The following is a 20183-nucleotide window of genomic DNA, read 5'->3' as shown; positions in this document are numbered from 1 at the left end:
TGTGTCAGGGGTGTATCTGCAATTTTTTGTTAGTCAAACATATTTTCTTTCTCCAAGCTGTTCCACAGAAAAAAATGCAGAAAGCAAAGGTTTACTAATAAATAGAACAAATTGCTGTTCAGTTTTTAATTTTTATGGTAACAAGCCATGCAAAACTTCTTGTACACTTCACTCAATGTAAATTTATGTACAAGCTAGTTTAATCAGTTTGACCAGAAAATTGCCTTTCACAAACTGGTAATCCATCTTTTCCTGTGCTCATTGAACAGTACTGTTTCACATTTTTTAAGTACATGCAACTCAAAAGAATATACAGTATATGTCCTTTCTTTTTGTTCCCTCACCCAACTGAATCCCCAACCTCTTTTATTCTGTTTGCCCTCATATAGGTGCAGGAAGCAGTGTACACCACAAATGCAATAGCGCCAAACACCGTATCATCTCCCCTAAAGTCGACCCCCGCTCAGGTGGCTACAGCAGTGCCCACTCTGAGGTCCAAAACAACGATGTGTCAGAAGGGAAGACTGAGCACAGTGCCCACGGTGGAGGCAAAAGCTCTGGTGGAGGCGGCGGAGGGGGCAGCACCAGGGAGAAACGCAACGGCAAAGTCCACAAGCCTGTCCTGCTCCACCAGAACAGCACAGAGGTGTCGTCCACCAACCAGGTCGAGGTCCCTGACACCACGCAGAACTCCCCCGTTTCCATCAGCAGCGGCCTCAACAGTGATCCAGATATGGCTGACAGCCCTGTGGTGACAGGAATGAGCCACGTGGCCTCCGTCATGTCTGGCCTGTCCCAGAGTGTCTTTATGTCTGAGGTCACTGGAGACCCTGTCTACAGCATGTCTCCTACTGGGGGTCCCAATACTCACCTGATAGGTGCAGATGCCACTTCACAGGGCTTGGTGCTGTCTGTGACCTCTGATCGTCACAAATTTGCCTTCCCCAGTGGAGGAGTAGGGGAACCTGGGACTACCACAGCAGGAGACAGCTTAACCATGTTGTCTACAGCTGGGGTGTCTGAGGAACTGGTGCTGTCCAGCAGTCTGGACTCTGGATCCATCAAGATCCCAGAGACCAATATGAACTTTGACCCTGACTGCTTCCTGAACAACCCCAAACAAGGCCAGACCTATGGAGGCAGTGCAATGAAGACAGAAGGCAACTCTTCAACCTCTTCTTCCTCCGGTGGTAACGGTAGCACTAATGGAAATCTGCAGCGCTCCCCTCCCATGTCAGACAATGGCTACACCTTTAGCTCAGCTCTCGTAAAAAACATCAAGACAGAAGACACATCCTTCGAGCAGCAGCTGGCCAAGGAGAGTGGCTACCAGGTGGGGCCGGTAGTAAATTGTGGCAGTGGGGTGTCCGTGTCATCTGGTGCTGGTTCAGGCCCGGGCAGCCTTACTCTGACTGCAGCAGGGTCCCTGCTCCCTTCTGGTGGGGGTCTGAGTCCCAGCACTACCTTGGAGCAGATGGACTTCAGTGCCATTGATGCCAAGCAAGACTACACTTCCAGTGCTACCACAGTGAGTTATGCTCAGGCCATGTCCAGTCCTCACATGCAACACCAGAATCGTTCACCCAGCTTTTTCCTCCAGGATGGATCTCAGAACAACCAGACGCAGCAGGGGAGGCCCAACATGGGCCAGAAAACACATATGATGGAGCACAACTCCCATGACGCTGGAGCGTATATGGGGCTACAGGTGGTGAAAACAGACTCCCCTGGCAGCAACGGCCACCTTCATCACCACCATCAAGCCCATCAGCCCCAGCACAGGGCCAATTGTAATGGAGGTTCACCTGCTGAGGGCCCTGGCCAAGCTGGCTCTCTCCAACTGCTGCAATACCAGGGGAGCTTTCCAGGGCTGGGCGCTGAGCACGAGGAGGTGGTTGGTCTAGAGCAACCAGGCAGTGTGAATTCAGGTCAGACTGGAGCCACGGAGAACGGAGCTGAGACTCTACTCAAGCCAGGAGATCACATTCAGGCTTGTGGGGCAGGAAATGGAGAGGGAGGGGGAGCAGAACACTACCTGCAACAGGCGTCGGATGGTGGCGGTGGAGGGACAGGAGGTGCAGGTGAAGGTGTTGCAATTCATAATGGAAACAACAACAGTGATGGCAGCAACCGCAACCAGCAGCAACAGCAGCTGCAGCCTCTCCTGCAGGGCACAAGCATGGTCCAGGGACTCTACAACGCTGTTGGAACCCACCAAGGCCTGGGTGGTGCGGCCACAAATGGAGGAGCAGGAGGAACGGGCATGGAGATCAGTCTGGACCACTTTGACATCTCTTTTGGAAACCAGTTCTCTGACCTCATTAATGACTTCATCTCAGTGGATGGCAGTGGAACTGCCATGTCAGCTGGAGGGGCCCTATATGCTCACCAGCTAGTCACATCTCACAGCTCTGATAATCAGAACACAGCTGGTGGGCCCCCTCAGCAAGGCCAGGAGGATGGAGGGGCCAGGGGCTCTGGCTACAGCCCGTCAGAGCTCTGCCTTCAACCCTGCTGCAGCCCCCAGTCTCTAAGTGGAGGGGCCGGAGCAGGAGGAAATGCAGGAGAGGCTGGCTCATTGTCATACATGAATGTAGCAGAGGTGGTTTCTGCAGCCGTTGCTCAAGGGGCTCTGGGGATGCTTCAGGCAACAGGCCGGCTCTTCATGGTCACTGACTACTCCCCGGAGTGGTCCTATCCTGAGGTGAGTGATAGGCCTTTTAGATTTTTTTTCACAAACAGTGTTTTTGTTTCTTGTTTCTTGTTTGTGCACCAGCCTAATTGCTCCAAAGCTGGTCTCAAGGACTCCACTGAAAAAATTTGTAAGAGTTCAGTTCTGCATCTTAAATAAGACCAGTCCAACATGTTTTAAATAGCCTACTTATGTAAAGTGCTATTTTTTTTTTTAAATGAAAACAAATGTGAATAAATAACATAAAAAAGAATTTCAAACAAAGGTAAATTAATAACCAGAATATCCTTGTAAGTATCAATTAGATTCTTTTTCGTTTCTCATCACATATTGTTTACAATCTTCTCTTCCAACAAAGTTGTTTCAATAATGTGCAGCTAGATCTGGGGCAGCCAGTCTTTTTGTTTTCTTTTTTTTTTGTTTGAGGTGCTGTTTAGGATGAATAGGGACATTTAACATCAATGAAAATCTTTGTAAATCAATCTGCCTGCTCTATAAATTCTCCATCAAAATAGCAACAAATAATAACAAATTACTAGTAAGAGTAATGGCAAACCAAAAAGGATGAGACTCATGTAAACATGATCCATGTGTACACTATTCATTTTTAGTAATTAAAAAATGTTTTGTTTTAGTTGTTCCAGCCAGAAGGTGAACCTCTAACACAGCAAAAAAGCTAATTCTTGAAGTACGTTGCATACACGGAAAAAGTGATGATGCAAATGATAAACTTTTGTCAAAAGTAAACACACAGAATTAAAATGTACAAACATAATTTTGTGTGTCACCGATGCAAGACCATATAAACATGGGTTCATCAGTCTTTGGACTGTTATTAATTATGAAACACTCAGCGCCGTAGGCTTTGCTTAAGAACAACTCCAGCTGCCGTCAGCTTAAATTCATGTTGTTTGTATCAGGTCTTGTTTCTAAAGGGGAAAGGAGGACATGTCCCCCTTTCTTTTCAAAATTATATTTTTGTCCCTTTCACATAACAGGTTCAGTTTGATTTACTCACAGAAACATTACAGCAGTTCTCCTACTGTCCAGCTGCCATAATGTAGAAGCTCTGACTCAAGAAAAATGTTGACAAACTCATCCTGGTCACTAACAGTTATTACTGTGCGCTCACAGCAATGAGCTTTACAAGTGATTGCAAGCTCTTAGCAGACTTTATGTGGAAGGTTTCACCTATAAAGCTACATAGAGATGAACCTATCCTGTGACTAGTAGAGCTTCCAGACACAAGCAGGGGCTGAAAAACATACTGTGACCTCTTCTGTGAGACAGTAAAGACCAGTGCTCTTTATAATAAAGACAAAAATAGAACATTATCATAAATTAGAAAATCTGTCTATCAGTGAAACTAAATGTGATTTCAACTTAGTACCAAGATAGCAAATCACAGAACTGTACCCATCCATCCATAATCTATACACCACTTAATCCTCACTAGGGTCGCGGGGGGCTGGAGTCTATCCCAGCTGACTTAGGGTGAAGGCAGGGGACACCCTGGACAGGTCACCAGTCTATCACAGGGCTACACTTAGAGACAGACAACCAAGCACACTCACATTCACACCTACGGACAATTTAGAATCACCAATTAACCTCAACATGTTTTTGGACCTTGTGGGAGAAAGCACGGGGAGAACATGCAACCTCCATGCAGAAAGATTCCGGTGCAAGATACCCCCACCGGGACGTGAACCGTCTTGCTGCGAGGCAACAGTGCTAACAACTGCGCCACCTTTCAGCCCCAGAACTGTACCCTTATTATAGAAATCATGACAACCAGTTCTATAATATGCATCATCAGTGTGCTTTTTTTTATAAATGTGCAAAACAAAATGTGCATTTTATCAATCCAAAAAAAATTTACATATATACTGGTTTGATAGTTTTCTTTCATAAAATTTACATAATTGTAATTCATTCATAAATTTAGTCCTTTACCAAAGGAGGAAACAACTAGTTGTTTAAGGCCACCTGCCAACCCTAAGTGGAATAGGAGTTTGATACTAAAGCAAAGTCTGTCACTTTTAATTCATACAATCTCAAAATCAGAAGCAATGGGAAGCACAGGAGTAAATATGGAGTACGCATGAAATGCTAGTTATCAATAATTACATAATTAATGTTTGTATATAAGTCAAATAGAAAAAAACTATTCCTATTGTTGTAGAATCAGTACAGTTAAGTAAGAAAAAGTAGCATGAATGAATTCAGCATTGTACTGGTCTGCAAATGCTTTAGTAAGCAGTTTTTTGAATTTGAAAAATACACCACAAAGTTAGTGGAGTAAGTCTACACCCAAGTGTGGCTTTCAGCAAATTGGTATGGGGGGAAAAAACATCTAGCATGAGCGAAATGTTTGAAATATAAATGTAAAAAATAAAAAAGATGAGCACCAGCAGACAAAAATAACTTGCTTTTTTTTTTTTTTTTGAACATCACCACTGTGCCCTGGTTATGTGATCCACAGTTTGTCAGTATTAACTGTGCTGTCAGCAGTAATTCCCTCCTTCAGCCTCTGGAGGGTAGCAGAGTAAAATTTAGAGTCAGTGTGTTGGAGCGTTTTTGACAAATGGGTGTAGTGAAACAATGCTGGTTATCCACATGGTGGCAGCAGAGATTGGTGTGAGGAAGTTCTTTTCTTTACGTTGGTGCCATTCCTATGTTGTGGCTCTAGATGGCAGGGTAGCTACACATTTTGTAGTTAGGAATACTGTATTACTGACTGGATGTGACTTTATTTTATTTTGTGATGTTTCTCAGGGTGGTGTTAAGGTTCTGATCACTGGGCCCTGGCAAGAGGCCAGCTCAAACTACAGCTGCCTGTTTGACCAGATCTCAGTCCCAGCTTCTCTTATCCAACCAGGGGTGCTGCGTTGCTACTGCCCAGGTAAGACCGGAGGAAGCTTATACACACAAAAGAAGAGAAGAGTCATTAACAATAAAGTTTATCCATCATGTGATTCATGAACCAGTAGATATTCTATTTTTACTACTTTTGTTTTGGCATAGCAATCTCAGTTTTTGAGTCAGTTTATTAGTAGAATATCAGCAGACAAACTTTTTTTAATAGTGTGGGCTGTGGTGCTGGATTTTATGTTTACTAATAAATGTATTTTCTTGTATCATGTGTCATATTTGATACACACATATTTGTGTGTATCATTTGAAACTCTGGATTTGTAAGATTTCTCTGTATACATTTTGGAATCTTACCATGTGATTCGCCTTGAGATGTGTTGAAGTGGCACAATATAAATTGAATTAAATTGAATTTCACATTTCATTCATTTGTTTAATATAGTAGTCTATAGGCTAGCAAAATGCAAACAATCTGGTCAGGAGGTGTAATTTTGTGAATTCATTATGGACTTTTACACAGAGAAGCAATTGCATTTTCAAACTGATTTAACATTTAAATGTTTAAAAACTGAAAATCCAAGTCGATTTTGTAACAATGAACACAAACAAGCCGATGTATATATGTGTTGTTTGCTGTTCTTATTTCAGTATTTGTGATAAGATTTATAATGTAATCATGTAATGTTAGTTAAGCCATAGACAGTGCTTGCAAATGTATTAGACCGCCTAGCTAACTTGTTACGCACTGTGCACATATATATACCGTCCAGCATCATGAAGTGCTTTAATGCGCACTCAGCTCTCAGTGTTTTACCAATTTGAACAGGAATGAGGACTCTCAAACTGAATTCACCTTTTTCTACCCAAATCTGAGCCAGCTCAGTGGGCGTCTCCGAGAAGTCAGAAATTAATCAAGCATACCATGAACCACTAAAACTAATTGGTCTGTTCAGGAATGCAAGTAAATAACTATAATTTGACATCTTAATCAAGAAATAATTATGTGCTTTGTAAAAACAGTAAATTTGGAAATTCATGGATAACAATAATAATTATATCTTATCATTAAAAATATCATTTTGGGTAAAGAGCTTCTCATACTGGTGTATTACCTTGGGTGGTGGTCTAATACATTTGTGAAGCACTGTATATTTGTTTTTGTTGAGTGTAGAAAAGCATACACAAACTTTACTATGTCGGAGTTAGATTGTAATTTTACTTTTTATATATATTCCCTGAATTCTCATTATCTTCTCCCGCTCCAGCTCATGATACAGGTCTGGTGACGCTACAGGTGGCTGTCAGTAACCAGATCATCTCCAATTCGGTGGTGTTTGAGTATAAGGCTCGCGCTCTTCCTTCACTGCCATCATCTCAGCATGACTGGCTCTCTCTGGATGGTAAGTCTCCTCTTGGTTTTGCGTTTTCTTCCGTTGTCTTGTGATTACTTTTCACCTCTCTCTTTTTTTTCCTTTAGTCAGCTTTTGTATTCTCTTCCCTGTTTCCTTTACTATGTGCCTCCTCTCCACTTCTAATTCTTCTGTCTTGCCCTTTTCATCAGTGATTTTCTGCATCATCAAGCCGTACACATCCTCTATCTTGCTTTGTTTAAAAATTTTATTTTATTTTATTTTTTACAACCAATACATTCAAGTGTTTTAATTCAATCTGAAAAATCTTTATCTATCCCTGAGGGGCAGTTATGACAAAACAGACCTCACAGATTAAAGTTACAATAACTAGCTTTTTACCATAAATCTAGTGCAACGACTGTCTTCTATAAAGATATAGTGGCATAATGGCCTCCTTAGCAGAGCCATGAAGTCAGTTGAGGTTTTTTTTTTAGTTTTTTAAGAAGTGTTTTATTTGTCCCTGATACAGTACATATTTTATGTACGCTTGTTTTATTTGAGCTTGGTGTGAGAGTTTTTGCTGCTGTTTTGCTGTTCCCCTCTGCTTCTCCTTTGTTCCACTATGTCTGATCCACTCCAGTCTTATGTGTCTCAGCGAAGGAGACAGAGGTCAAGTGGAGATCCATCGCTCAAGTTGAAATCAACTTGTTCCAACCATTCAAAGTGTTTTACAATGCTAGAATGGGCTAATAGTTGTGAATGGGTTTTTTTTTTGTGTTGCTTCTTGTGTACACAATCTTTCTAGTTCTGAATGTCACATAAAGCAACTTTAAAGCAGATTAAAAATTTACATTCAATTCTAACAGTTTTGAAATCTCTAAAATTTTGTAGAACATTTGAACTGGTGCACATTATGAGTGAATAGTAATACAAGATAATAAAGATAAATACACAAAGATAAATGCATTGGGAAGTTTAGGAGACAAATTGTGATTTCACACAAATCTGTATCCACATACATACAATTTATATACAGTATTGTCTTTACAATGAAAGAGCAGAGTTGTTCAATGTTCAAAGTTAAATGTTTTGGCTGGAAAAATGTTCACCTTGGATAAAAATCTGTCTCGGATCAGTTCTGTTACAGTTTGTATTTCAGAATGATGTGCTGGTTCTCTGATCCTTGAAGGTAAATGTCACAGAAAAATCTCTTAGTTGGCTGCTTTTATAGAGTATGTGTGGGTATTGTATAGGTGAGAATCTTTATCATCCTTATCACTAATTTTGAAAAGTCTCTCTTGTTGACAATTGAGCTGTACAATAAATTCTAATTTCCATTTATCAACCTCAGCTACTGTACAAAAATCTGTTGTTTTCTAACAGATTCAGTCAAATTAACTGAAGCATTTAGTGAACTTCACGGAATGAATTTAATTGAATTATTATAAGATAAACTTTGTGATTGTGATTGATATTTATGTATTCTTATTAATATCAGAAAAATAGTCTTCCACCTGGAGGAGGAACTGATTGAAGTGTTAACTCCATTGTGTGACATGGGGTTAAATATGATGTTTCCACTTTCAATTTGCAATCTGTTGTCTGAGATGTAAATTAAAAACCACAACACATTTGCACGTGTCATATTTTAGATTTTATTTTGAGGTCAGTTTAATGACAACATGACACATTGTCTCATCTTGCCTGCATCAAATTTGGCCTCTAAACAGATTAGTTGTGTATACAGCAGCACAGATTTAATGATGAAGTTAGACATCGGTTTATATGACTGCATATTATGATTGTTATGTGGAAGCATGTTACAGTAAAAAAGGCTTTAGTAGAGCAGCACTGTAGAGGCTTTCAACAATAGCTGCTGCGGGTCTGGCACATTTCCATTCTGTTTAAAGTCAAGTTAATTCTGTGAGTCAGGAGACCTACTGTAAGCACCTTCACCAGAGTGTAATGAGGATGTAAGTCATTGTATATTTGTGTATGTGTGTGTGTGTGTGTGTGTGGTGTGTGTGTGTGTGTGTGTCTGCTACTGGGAGAAGTACTGCTGCAGTGTTTGAGCATTGACAGGATAAAGTAGGGCACGGTGAAGCACAGGCTCACAGGACAGCTGCATTGCAGACGGCCCTTGAGGGAGTGGGAGTGAGTAATCGAGAGCTGGCAGCTCCCATACATGGCAGTACCAGTGGATCCCTCCGCCATTCATACCCTACTGCCTCACTGGCCCATTCACAGAACCAGTTAAGGAGGAGCTCACTGTCTCAGGGAAAACACAGCCCACCCTATTACCTTACTTATATTAACCCTTTGCCTGTCGTCTCTCACACTTTGTTTCACCGTATTCTGTGGTCTCTATTTGAAGAAGATGTGGTAATCATCTAAAATCATTGTTGTATTGGAATTTTTGCTTGTGATGTCTGTCTGGATTTCAGCTTACTTTAGCTCTGATGCATTCAGCTATACAGTAACTATAAGATAGTTTGCAGTTCATGCAGAAAATATATTTGCAGTCCTGTCAGAATAGCACAAAATAAGCCAAACATTACTTAACAGAGATGTTATGTGATTGTGTGACACTTTGACATCATGTATCATGTACAGTACATGTTTGTGTGCTTTGTTCCATAAGCAAAACTATGTCAAACTCATGTGGCACCAGGTGAGACTTTGCAAATGGAAATGAATTGTTTCTGTTGAAGTTGTGCCAGTCACACATCCACGGTGAGGTGTTACTCCGGGAAATGAATGTACCTACAGGATCCAGGCGAGGCTTGTGGCAAAAGCATGTGTGACCAGGAGCTTCAGGAACCACCGCGCTGGACAGCGACTTTGGCGCTGAGCGCACAGATCCATGTGGGTTAACATGAGGACGGTTTAAGCTGCGAAACGTGCTGATCTGTGTGGCTGTGTTTGTAATCACAGAGAGAAACGATTTCCATCACTGTGGTAGCTGGAACGTGTAACTTATTTCAAAAGTAGGGCACGATTTAATTATACTCATCACATCGATAATGTCCACAGTCTGGAAGCACAACAGCAATGATAATGACAACGAACCGTTTACTCTCTTAAAAAAACACACAAATCTGACTAGATGTCTGTTACCGTGTCAAGCCTGTGATCGCCTGATTAACTATCATAGGTGCTGCCTTTACGTGCCATACGTGCAGTATATTTGTCCGCAGCGGTGTGCTGTGCAGCTTTGTGAGTTTGTTCTCCCATGGAAGACTAACTGTGCTATGATGTGCTAATGGCACAGCTGCCTGCCTGCCTTGATTTGTCATAATGCAGAGTGGGGGAAGGGGCGCTTTTCTCTGCAGCACTGCAGGTACGGAGCCATGGGCAGGACAGAAAAGCTGTCGGAGCTGCAGAGCGCTCGTCGTCGCCCCACTAAGTCCCTGAGCTCAGATCCCACGACCCGAGCCGGGAGAGGTTCGCTGGGAACTGCCAAATTACAGCCCCGCATAGCGGCATACTGCCTGTTAGTGTGCAGGGGAGCGTATTGACAGTAGGCTACTGACTCTGAGCCAAACTACACCGGCATGACAAACGGCAGAGCGTGTACACACAATGCAGGAGCGGAGGAGTGGGCGTGTTTGGGTAAACATGGTAAACTACCGCAAACAGAACAAGATTTAGTTTCAGGCGGCAGTTAAGCGGGGAGAGGACGTGTTTTGAACGCTTGTGTCGACTTTCTCCAGTGTTGGAGAGACTCCGTGAGGGCGCACAGAGAGCCGAATCCACAGCTACCGCGCGTCGAGGAGAGTAGATCTGTTGTTTGTGATTATTGGCAAAAATTAATATATGTATATATAACAGTACGACAGCAGTGATTTAGAAAAAAAAATTACTATGAGGAGCTTTGAGGAGCTCGTGAAGGAGGCGACGAACGGGAATTAGGGCGTCTGTTTACCGGCGGCACGTGCGTAAAACGTTTCCAATCCGCGGTATTTGTCATTTTACTGCAGGCTGGGATCGCTACTAGAAACACTGGGAAAGTGTGCATGTGTGTGTGAGGTGAAACAAGTGAAGAGGAGGAGGGGGCTATTAGAGGAAGAAGAGTAGTGAGCGGTCTTCCTCTCTCTCCCTCTCTCCCCTCTACCTCTCTCTCTCTCTCCTCACGTCGCTCTCTTCCCTCACTTTGTTCTATTGTTGACGAGTGCTCTGTTGAGATTGAGATTCAGTCTACAGCAAGGATTTATATTTTTAAATTTTTTTCCTCCTCCGTGTAACACCATGCAGTAGTCTGACCGTCAGACTGTGAGGGACAAAACTGCAATTTGTGTGAAATGCAGCTTTGGTTGGACTTCTTTGGGTCAGGATGCCAGTGAATGACACCTGCATTTCCTAAAAGACAAAGGGGCTGTATTTTTTGGGCTTTGAGGTGGACTCACTACCAATGGAAAATAAAATAGAAGGTTAGAGCTCAACCTATGGCTGTAGTGCTGTGCTGTGTTGTGGCTGTGTTTGTGTTTTGGGCTGCTTTTTTTTTTTTTTTTTTTCTCTCTCTCTCTCTCTCTCTCTCTATATATATATATATATATATATATATATATATATATATATTGTGCGTTTCTCGTGTGTGCCACAAGAAGTTCCACGTTTCTTTTGAGCATGCTGAGTTGTCGTGTGTTCATGTAGCCTTATTCCAGCGGTGTCTGTGCTGTAGCGGAGTTTGAGAGAAATTGTCTGTTTTGGCCACATGCTTTCCAAGTGTTTCATGTGACTCTGCCTCATTGCAGAGCGCTGGAGAGTTGACGTTGATAGTAGCTAACTCCTGACTCACGACTTGTGCCTGGACACGTTAGATACTACTCAAGACTTCCTCGGAGACAACAAAAAAAAAAAAAGCTTTCCTGACTTTTTTTTTTTTTTTAAACATGTGGTGCTTAACTTGTGGTGCGTCCTTGGTACTTTACGCAAAACCGGCTTTCACTTTCCACTCTTTCTTGACAGTTTTGCGCTGAACTGTGGGGTCACTGTGTCCCAGGCTGGTGCAACTACTGTTACATACAGTCTAGTCTAGCGCATTACAGGGCTTGTCGCATCCCTGAGTGCTGCTGAGGTTATCGGGGCCAATATGTTGCCGGTGAAAACTACTAATACTTTTGTTTCACAGTTCAGATTTCATCTATAGGGCTGACCTTATCAACTGTGCGGGCGCACTGTGGGAAAACTATAGATTGTGTCCAGAGTGTTCTGTCATTTCACTACAGATCTATGAACAGCGACTTCATTTAAACTCCATTCACTGTTGAAACTTTGTTGTGGTGGAGAGCCCCTCCCCCAAACACACACACACTATTTAAAGTGTGAGAATTCCAGATATACATTTGTCTACCTGTTGCTCTTCTGTGAAGTTCTCCAATATTCGATGCATAGATGCATTCCCCTCACTTTAGCCGATTAAAAGAGCTGTAAAAGGCACAAGATCAAAGTTGCAAAGTCTTCGGATGACTCACCACAGTGCTTTTTCACGTTTTACACAGGCCTCATGCATATGCATATAGTGGTAATAGTAACTAATGACCACTTTAATGCAAAGTGGTTTCAAGTTGGCAGCAGTAGGAGCAATCTGTATACCTGAATAAAGCCATTTATTAGGTAGCAGATGTGGCAGGAGTAGTAATATTAATATTGATAATATCAGTGTGGGACAATTTTTGTTGTCTGTCTCAGCAATCTGTCTTATTAGTACGAACACTAGGAATGTTGTTAGCATTATGAGCAGTTTTGCTATGACAGCAGATGTCTAATATCGTGTCTGAATTGAAATGTTATTAGTTCATGTAGTGTTACTGGGATTACTGCAGCACTTGTAGTTGTATCAGCACAGTTTTAATAAGGGAGCAATAGCAGTAGTAGTTCTAGTAACGGCAGCAGTGACGTGAGAATGCTTACACCTGGAGGTGATAGATCAGCACAGACGAGGTTTTAAAGACGAAGGAGCATTTAAAGTGGAAACAGGACAAGAACGTGATTTGTTGCTGTTTGCGTGTCTCAGTTCAATTTTGCCAGATAATTAAAAATTACTTCACTAAAGATAGCCTGACTCTTATTGACTCCTCTTATAATAACTTGATTGCTTTTTTTTCCCCCTACATTGGTGGCACTGTTATTTATTTAACCTTAAAGATAGTCCATTCGAGACACAGTGGGAAGATGTGATAACAGTAACACCTGTACTGTCTGATGCAACCCAGTATAATAGTTATGCAATGAATCCTGCCTTTGCGAAGCTTGTGGTGTGTAGTTTGTAATGGTCCTGTCACAGTGGTAAAAGCTAATGGTGAGTTATGAAGCTGTAGTTTTTATGTTCCATTATGTTATGCGTGACTCAAAATATGTCAGCGCACTTTTGAAATATGAATTATGCAGTCCACATCTGTGGTGAGAGGCTCCCGTCTGTTCTTTTTAGTTTTCTTAAAGTTGTGTTTTTCTATTCTAAGTTTTGCTTTTTCTTTTTGGGGGGAGGGTCAGCCTGTATATGTACTTATCAAAGTCAGGTTTAGTCCCTGTTTGTGCTGTGCAGGTGTACGTCTCTGAGTTGTCAAATGCCCATATTAATAAAGAAAAGGTAGTACACAGTACATAGTCACAAACAAATTAATTATCAGTCGTTCAGAACCATACCACTTTAAGTCTCAGGTCAGTATCTCTGCTCACTTTGCTGTCTGTCAGCAGTTGTGAATTACAGTTGTTGCTACAGTATAAAAAGCCATGGCTAGGATTCCAGCGTGTGGCAAAAGACTGAACTATAATTTTAGGTGCAAAGTAAAAAAAAAAAAAAAAGATTAGGAGAAAAGGCATAACAGGCTGAGAATTCCTGTGAGTGTAGTTGGCCTAACTGTGTTGTCCTACTATTAATGGAAAGCTTCGGACAAGTCCTGTCCCTTGGGCCGTGGTGTTTTATACCAGATTGATTTATCTTTGGAATTATTTCTCCACTCATCTCTCACTTGCACTTCTGCCTGCAGCTGATGTGCCAAGCAGTATGTAGTTGTTTATGCAAAATAGACAACTTATGAAATGTACTTGTTACTGTATCAAGCGAGCACCCCTAAAATCAAACTCCCTGACTGTCCAAGACAAAAAGCCAATACGGTATCACTCTATTAGTGTGATTGCAGATGACAGTAAATCCCCCACGGTGTGCACTCTTGGCATTTTACCTTCAGTGTGACATAATGTATCTATTCTGTGCTCAGACTGTACTCATATTGACCTGCAGCATAGAGCTGGACAAATGCCAGTAGGTTAAGAGCTCTGTTGAAGCACTGTGACCTTTGTTTGCAGTTATTAAACTACTCTATATGGGTGAAAGTAAATTATTTATGTTTGTAAATAGTGGAGAGACCAAATTATGAAGACAAACAAATCCATCCATTATCAAGACACGACTTTATCCTCTGTAGGGTTGGGCTGGAGCCTATCCCAGCTGACTTCGGGCGAAGGCAGGATACAACCTGGACAGGTCACCAGTCTATCAAAGAGCAACACATAGGGAGACAGACAACCAAGCACACTCACATTCACACCTACTAATAATTTAGAATCACCAATCAACCTCAGCATGTCTTTGGACTGTGGGAGGAAGCTGGAGAACCCGGAGAGAACCCACACTACACAAGGAGAACATGCAAACTTCACACAAGAAAGACCCCAGGCTGAGATTCGAAGCCTGGACCTTCGAGCTGTCAGGCAACAGTGCTAACTAATGCAATATCATGCCACCCAAGACATACAAATAATTCCTAATATTTCTTTATTTTCCCCAAAAATGAATACTGTAATTGTTTGTGCTACAAGTCAGGTATAACAGAATTACATTCATCTGGCTAATTTAATCTTTGTTTTTAATCTCAAAATTAAAATGTTGACATCAGAGCTGCTTTGTTGTGTCTGTGAGGGATTTCTACTGTTTCATACATGTTGCACATTGATGTAAGCAAGACCAGTAAAGCTACAGTAATATTTGTCCACTGACAGAATGATTTGGATTGAGGGAGAGGGCATACTTGCTTGGCAACTTTGTAATGGAAGAAATCAAAACTCCATCTGTATGAATCTGGTTGTTTATTTTTCTGTGTGGAGATTTGAATGTGCTCCTGTCTCAGAGGTTTCCTCGAGGTGATCTAGCTTCTTACAGCAGTCGAGGCTTATAGGTTAAGCAAATCGAAAACTGAGTAAGAGGGAGTGTGAATGCATTTGTCTGTGTGTGTCAGCCTTGTGATGGATTGATGGCCTGTCCAGGATGTACCCTGTCTCTTGCCCTTCCCTGTGACCCTGAACCAGATAAGCAGCACAGCAGATGGATGGATAGATTGCATCCTCCACAAATTTGATGCGACAATAACAGATTCTGTGAAAGACAGATGTCTGTGCCACATATAGTCTTCTTCCTTGAGCTGTTAAAATTCTCTGTTATCACTCCTCTAACAAGAATTAAAAGCAGGGAAGAGTAGTAGGCAGAACAAAACCACAACTGGTCATTACACTGTGTCACAGTACAGTCTGTCTTTGATCAACACATAGCCATGTGTTCCAGCTGTGAGGGCTGCTGCCAGATGGCCTGGCCCCTTCCTCTGCATGGTTACAAATACCAGCCCCTGTCAATCAGCTCCCACAGAGACCCAGAGGGAGGCTGGCCTCTGGTCTTTCCACTGAGTTACATGTTAAAATTTGACTGGCTGTGGAAAGATAATGAGGTCCAGTACTGAACTTGATTGGCATGAACAGAACCAGAGGTTGAGAAGTGAGGATTAAAGATGTCTTCCTCAGGCTATCACCGTATGAATAGCTGTAAACCCTTTCAGAATAAAAGATGAGTGTGCCTTTTTAATAACAAATTGCGTTTGACAATTAAGAACGTGATTAAGGAGGGATTCTTAATTTAAAACCAGAAAACAAACAGACCCTTAGTTGTTCTAACATGACTTTCAGTGTATGTTGTTTTTCCAAGAACCTACCCTCTGCTTTGTTTTGATGTTATGCTCATCAGGCCTCTTGATCTTGGACTCAATATCTTAGTGGTCAAGGGGTGAAATAAAAGGTGTCCAAGTGTGTGCACGAGCATTGAGATGTCTCTAAGACACTCAGGCTCTAGTAATTGTTCTCTTGCCCTCATCCTTGACATTTCTGAGTGGCGACAGACAAGCTGCCCTTCTCTGTCCTCTAACTTGACCCAACAACTATATTCTCCAGCCTGTCTCATTGACAACAGTTCTCTTGATGATCTCTAACTCCTACCCTCCCCCCGCTTCTTTTTCTTACCCCCTCTCCATCACCCTCCTCCTGTCCTCTCATCTCACATCACCCTTGTCCTGTCCTTACTATTATCTCTCCTGCTGTCTTCTTCCTCCCTTCAGCCTGTTCTCACTCCCACTGTGCTCCACTGTGTCTCAATAAGCAGCCCTGTCCTTCCTTTCCTTATCCCCACGTATATCATCCTGTCTCATGAGGAGCTGCTGCCATGTGCCAGACATGAGATAGATCACACAGGGCAGGCCTTTGACTTTGTGTGGACTGAAACACCCAGCACACATTTATTTTATAGGTCCTCTGCTCTTCACTTCTCTCAGAGGACATGAGTGTGTTGTGAAAGATGCTAATACGAAGCAACAGCAGAGCCACAGTGACACATAACAGTCGTCACAAGCTGAGGAACCTTACTGACTCTGCAGAGATCAGGCACTAGTTATAACATGCAGAAAGTATATTGCAGTACTCCTGTGGCTCTTGTACTTTTATGAATTGGAAGATTTCTCACAGTAGGCTCATGACTTTCCTTACAGAACCTCTTAATATATATTACAGGAACAGGTTACAGACCAGTGTCTGGTGGGTTGCACAATGACAACATTAGTAATTTATTCTAATGAGCGTCTGTCCCATAGGCAGAATTATTCAGTTGTGTTATTGGTCATTAAAGTTCAAGACCTCTTTAACAGTCTTGGTGTGTAGTATCAAATTTTTTAGCCAAGGCAACTGTGACTCCATTAAAAGGTATTTTCCCATCCTCTTCACGATTTTGTTCCAGAGGTGAGAGGTTTTCTTCTAAGGGAGACAAGACATTTAGCAGTGTGTTTAATGTAATTTTAAAAAGCACACTCTTGGTTTATCTAACAGACTGTTCAGAGAATGTCAACTCTTTAACTCTGTTAGCTATTCTCATTAAAATACTGTAACTCTCACTGGATAATACTTAACACTCCACGGGATAACTCACACTAGAAATGAGTTCAGGTACACAAAAAAGTGTGAGACAGAGCATGAAAATCAGTTTAGCTTTTTTATTCAGCGTGAAGTGAAGAGTTCTTTTTTCCTTTTTGTATTTTTCAATATGGATGGGAAAAGTTAGCAAGGGTCCAATTGCAGCAGGGGAATACAGCACCAAAGCATGGGGAAAATTCATATTACTCCACACCAGAGGGACTGGGATTCACCCACACAAACTTAGTCCGGCTTTGGAAGGCCTGCATTTATCATGACAGCTGTAAGTTCACACATCACTTGATTAAACACCATTCATTCAAGTTCTCTAATAAAATAAGTGGTCTGCCTCATTTTTGCACCCAACAGCATATTGAAACGACACGTAACAGTCTGCCCCGAATGTGTGAGAGTGACCACGTCTGCTACCACACACCGTCACAAGGGAGTAAACCAGAGAGAGGGAGGGCGGTAACAACGTCACCATGTTGTTATAGTGCTGTTTGGCTGCTCACCTTCCCTGTCTCCTCCCTCTTCCCTCCCACTCGTCTCTACCCCCATCCTCCCTCTGCAGTGGACGTGCATCGCATTTGGAGCAGCAGGCAGCAGGTGGAGATGACATCATCTGCACTGCAGCACACTGCAGCACTGGGTCTGAACAAAGACATGTCAGCCCGCTGCTAACTATTCCCCCCTCTCTCTTTCTCTCCATCTCTCTGTCCATGTCTCTCCCCACATGTCAGCCAGAGGGAAAGGAAGACCATAGCCTTGTACCAAGGCAGGTTGTAGCGCTGCGACTTATCTCGGCCCCCTGACTCCTCTCCTGACACGAGCGCTCAGTCTAGAGCCAGCTCGCAGCTCCTCACCTCTCTAGCCTCCACAAGCTGCGATGTGTATAGTTGAAGTTGAAGGTGGATTCCACGTAGTAAGAAGCACAGCAAACACTGTAGGCAGCTTCCCTGTTTGATACGAGAGTGATCTGCTGATCTGACAGCGTGCTCACTTAGGCAGTCTACAGCGCACACAGGAATCGAAGGCAGGGACCTCATTGTTGTCCTTTAAGTCCATTATTCACAGTGCAGCATGTTGTCACTGAGAGCATTAATTTACCAGCCAGTGACATTATGCTTTTCTGTTCAGTGATAGAAGTTACTTGACCTCTTTTACAGTGGCTAATAGGAGGTCTCACTGTGACATTAGCTCTCTGTGGAGCCCTGAGCCGTGACTGCCAAGATACCGTAAAGCGCAAATGTCACCAGGTCGTGCTGTGAAGGCTCCCCACTTAGAGTCATTAGGTTCCTACCTACGGCATCAACACTGAGAAAAGAGAGTAGGCCAAGTACACAGGAAAAAGATTTATAGACTGTTTTTCATTGTTTGCCTCTCTCACCATGTTTTTTTTTTTTTCTTTTACTGGTGTACTGGAGTCCTTCTCCTCCCCTTCATCAATAAGCCAATAGCACACAGGCAGACCATACACACACAGCCATGTTCCTGTCGCCTAGTTACCGCTCGGCAGCAGGTTGCCACAGAAACAGCCTCATAGTGGCTAAATGGGGAATGCTAATGCAGTCTTCTATACTCTCTGCTGCAGTGGGCTCTCTGTGCCCATCCCAATCCACTGTCTGTACACAGCATACTTTGTGTGTGTCTGTGTACACACACACCCATTCTCACAAGTGCTTGTTGTTTGTTTGTGTGTAGGTGAGTGTTTGCGGTGGGGGTTTCCTTCATGTCTCAGTAACCCCCGTCTCTTTTGGTCTTACATTAACATATTGCACCAGGTTCAAATTGCAGTGTTTAAAAGTGTGTGGACTTTTTAGTAATAGTTATGAAATGATCAAAACATGCCTTCCAAAAAATATGTTCTACCTAATTTTCCAGTTGTTTATTTGTTGTGTGTGTTTCAATTAAACTCGTCTTGAGAAGTCACTTCTTCTGCCCTTTCCTCTCTTTGGTCTTGAATTATGCAGTATGTTCTATATTTCTGACATAGAAAATAGCTTTTCTTGTTGCAAGGCTGAAAACCTGAGCCAAGACAACCAACAAAACCACTCTCACGGACGCAGGGTACAAAGTTGCCTCCTAAACAGCATGTAAACAGTCTCAAGTCTAATGCACCTCCATCTGTCATGATGTATGGAAAGGCTGGATTTTCAAGGACTCTGGATAGGTGCAAGTTGTGATTGATTCTATACTGTCAGCTTCTCACTCCTCCTACCGTACAGGCGCTTGGAAGAAGCATGGACTGAGACTCTGTGGCCATAATAGGCTGTACTTACTCAGCTGGAGAAGGCCTTCAGAGCTTGTCTGAAGCCCTGCGTGAAAGGGCGGACACATTTAACATGCCCCCACTCATTGGCCAATCTTTCAACCTGTTTTAGTCTGCTGGATCTTTGTTTGAGTGCTGTGAGAAAGATGGCGGCAGGAGCTCAGTGATGGGAGCCATTAGCAAATGATTGATAGGCTTTAAAGATTATTTTAGCAAAGCCAATTGTTTTGAGGAAGTTAATGATTGATGCTATTGTTTTCACTCACATTCTGGAGAGATAAATAATGATTATAAGCTTTTTGTGTGTTATAGCTAGAACTAATTAACTTTCCCCCAGTTTCATCATTTTTCAAAAGTAGACCTCAGCATTTGTTCTTAAACGGTTGATCATATGCCTCTTTGATGTTAAGCACCAAGTCACTGCGACAGCCTTAATGCTCCTCAGTGCAACATATTGGTGCAGCTTGTGGTGCATACTGTGTGATCATTTGTCTTGTCAGGATACAGGGCTGTTTGTGCTGGTACTAGCAAACACAGACATTTTTTTTCCCCCACACTGGATGCTACTTGTGTGCTGACGTGTTCTTCTTCTGTCCCACTGTTTGCCTAGATAACCAGTTCAGAATGTCTATCCTGGAGCGCTTGGAGCAGATGGAGAGGAGGATGGCAGAGATGGCCAGCCACCAGCAGCCGAGCAGCGCAGGGAGTGGCGGAGCTGGAGGAGGAACGGGGGGAGGAGGAGGAGGAGGAGGCGGGGGAGGAGGAG

At 42.6% G+C, this 20183-nt stretch overlaps 1 protein-coding gene across 1 annotated transcript in view; it reads left to right on the top strand.

The window, feature by feature from the left end:
* The window catches only part of camta1a (calmodulin binding transcription activator 1a), a 282405-nt gene that overhangs the window by 254386 nt on the left and 7836 nt on the right, over nt 1–20183 (top strand). Inside the window, exons 9-12 of the mRNA XM_008278556.1 lie at nt 390–2704; nt 5471–5597; nt 6835–6969; nt 20028–20172. Of these exons, the coding sequence (XP_008276778.1) occupies nt 390–2704; nt 5471–5597; nt 6835–6969; nt 20028–20172 (2722 nt within the window). The remainder of the gene's footprint in view (nt 1–389; nt 2705–5470; nt 5598–6834; nt 6970–20027; nt 20173–20183) is intronic.

This window comes from Stegastes partitus, unplaced genomic scaffold (assembly GCF_000690725.1).
Source record: "Stegastes partitus isolate 25-593 unplaced genomic scaffold, Stegastes_partitus-1.0.2 Scaffold4, whole genome shotgun sequence".
Taxonomy (NCBI): Eukaryota; Metazoa; Chordata; class Actinopteri; family Pomacentridae; genus Stegastes; species Stegastes partitus.
The sequence above is the reverse complement of the archived record's forward strand: the minus strand, read 5'-3'. Positions and strand labels throughout refer to the sequence as shown.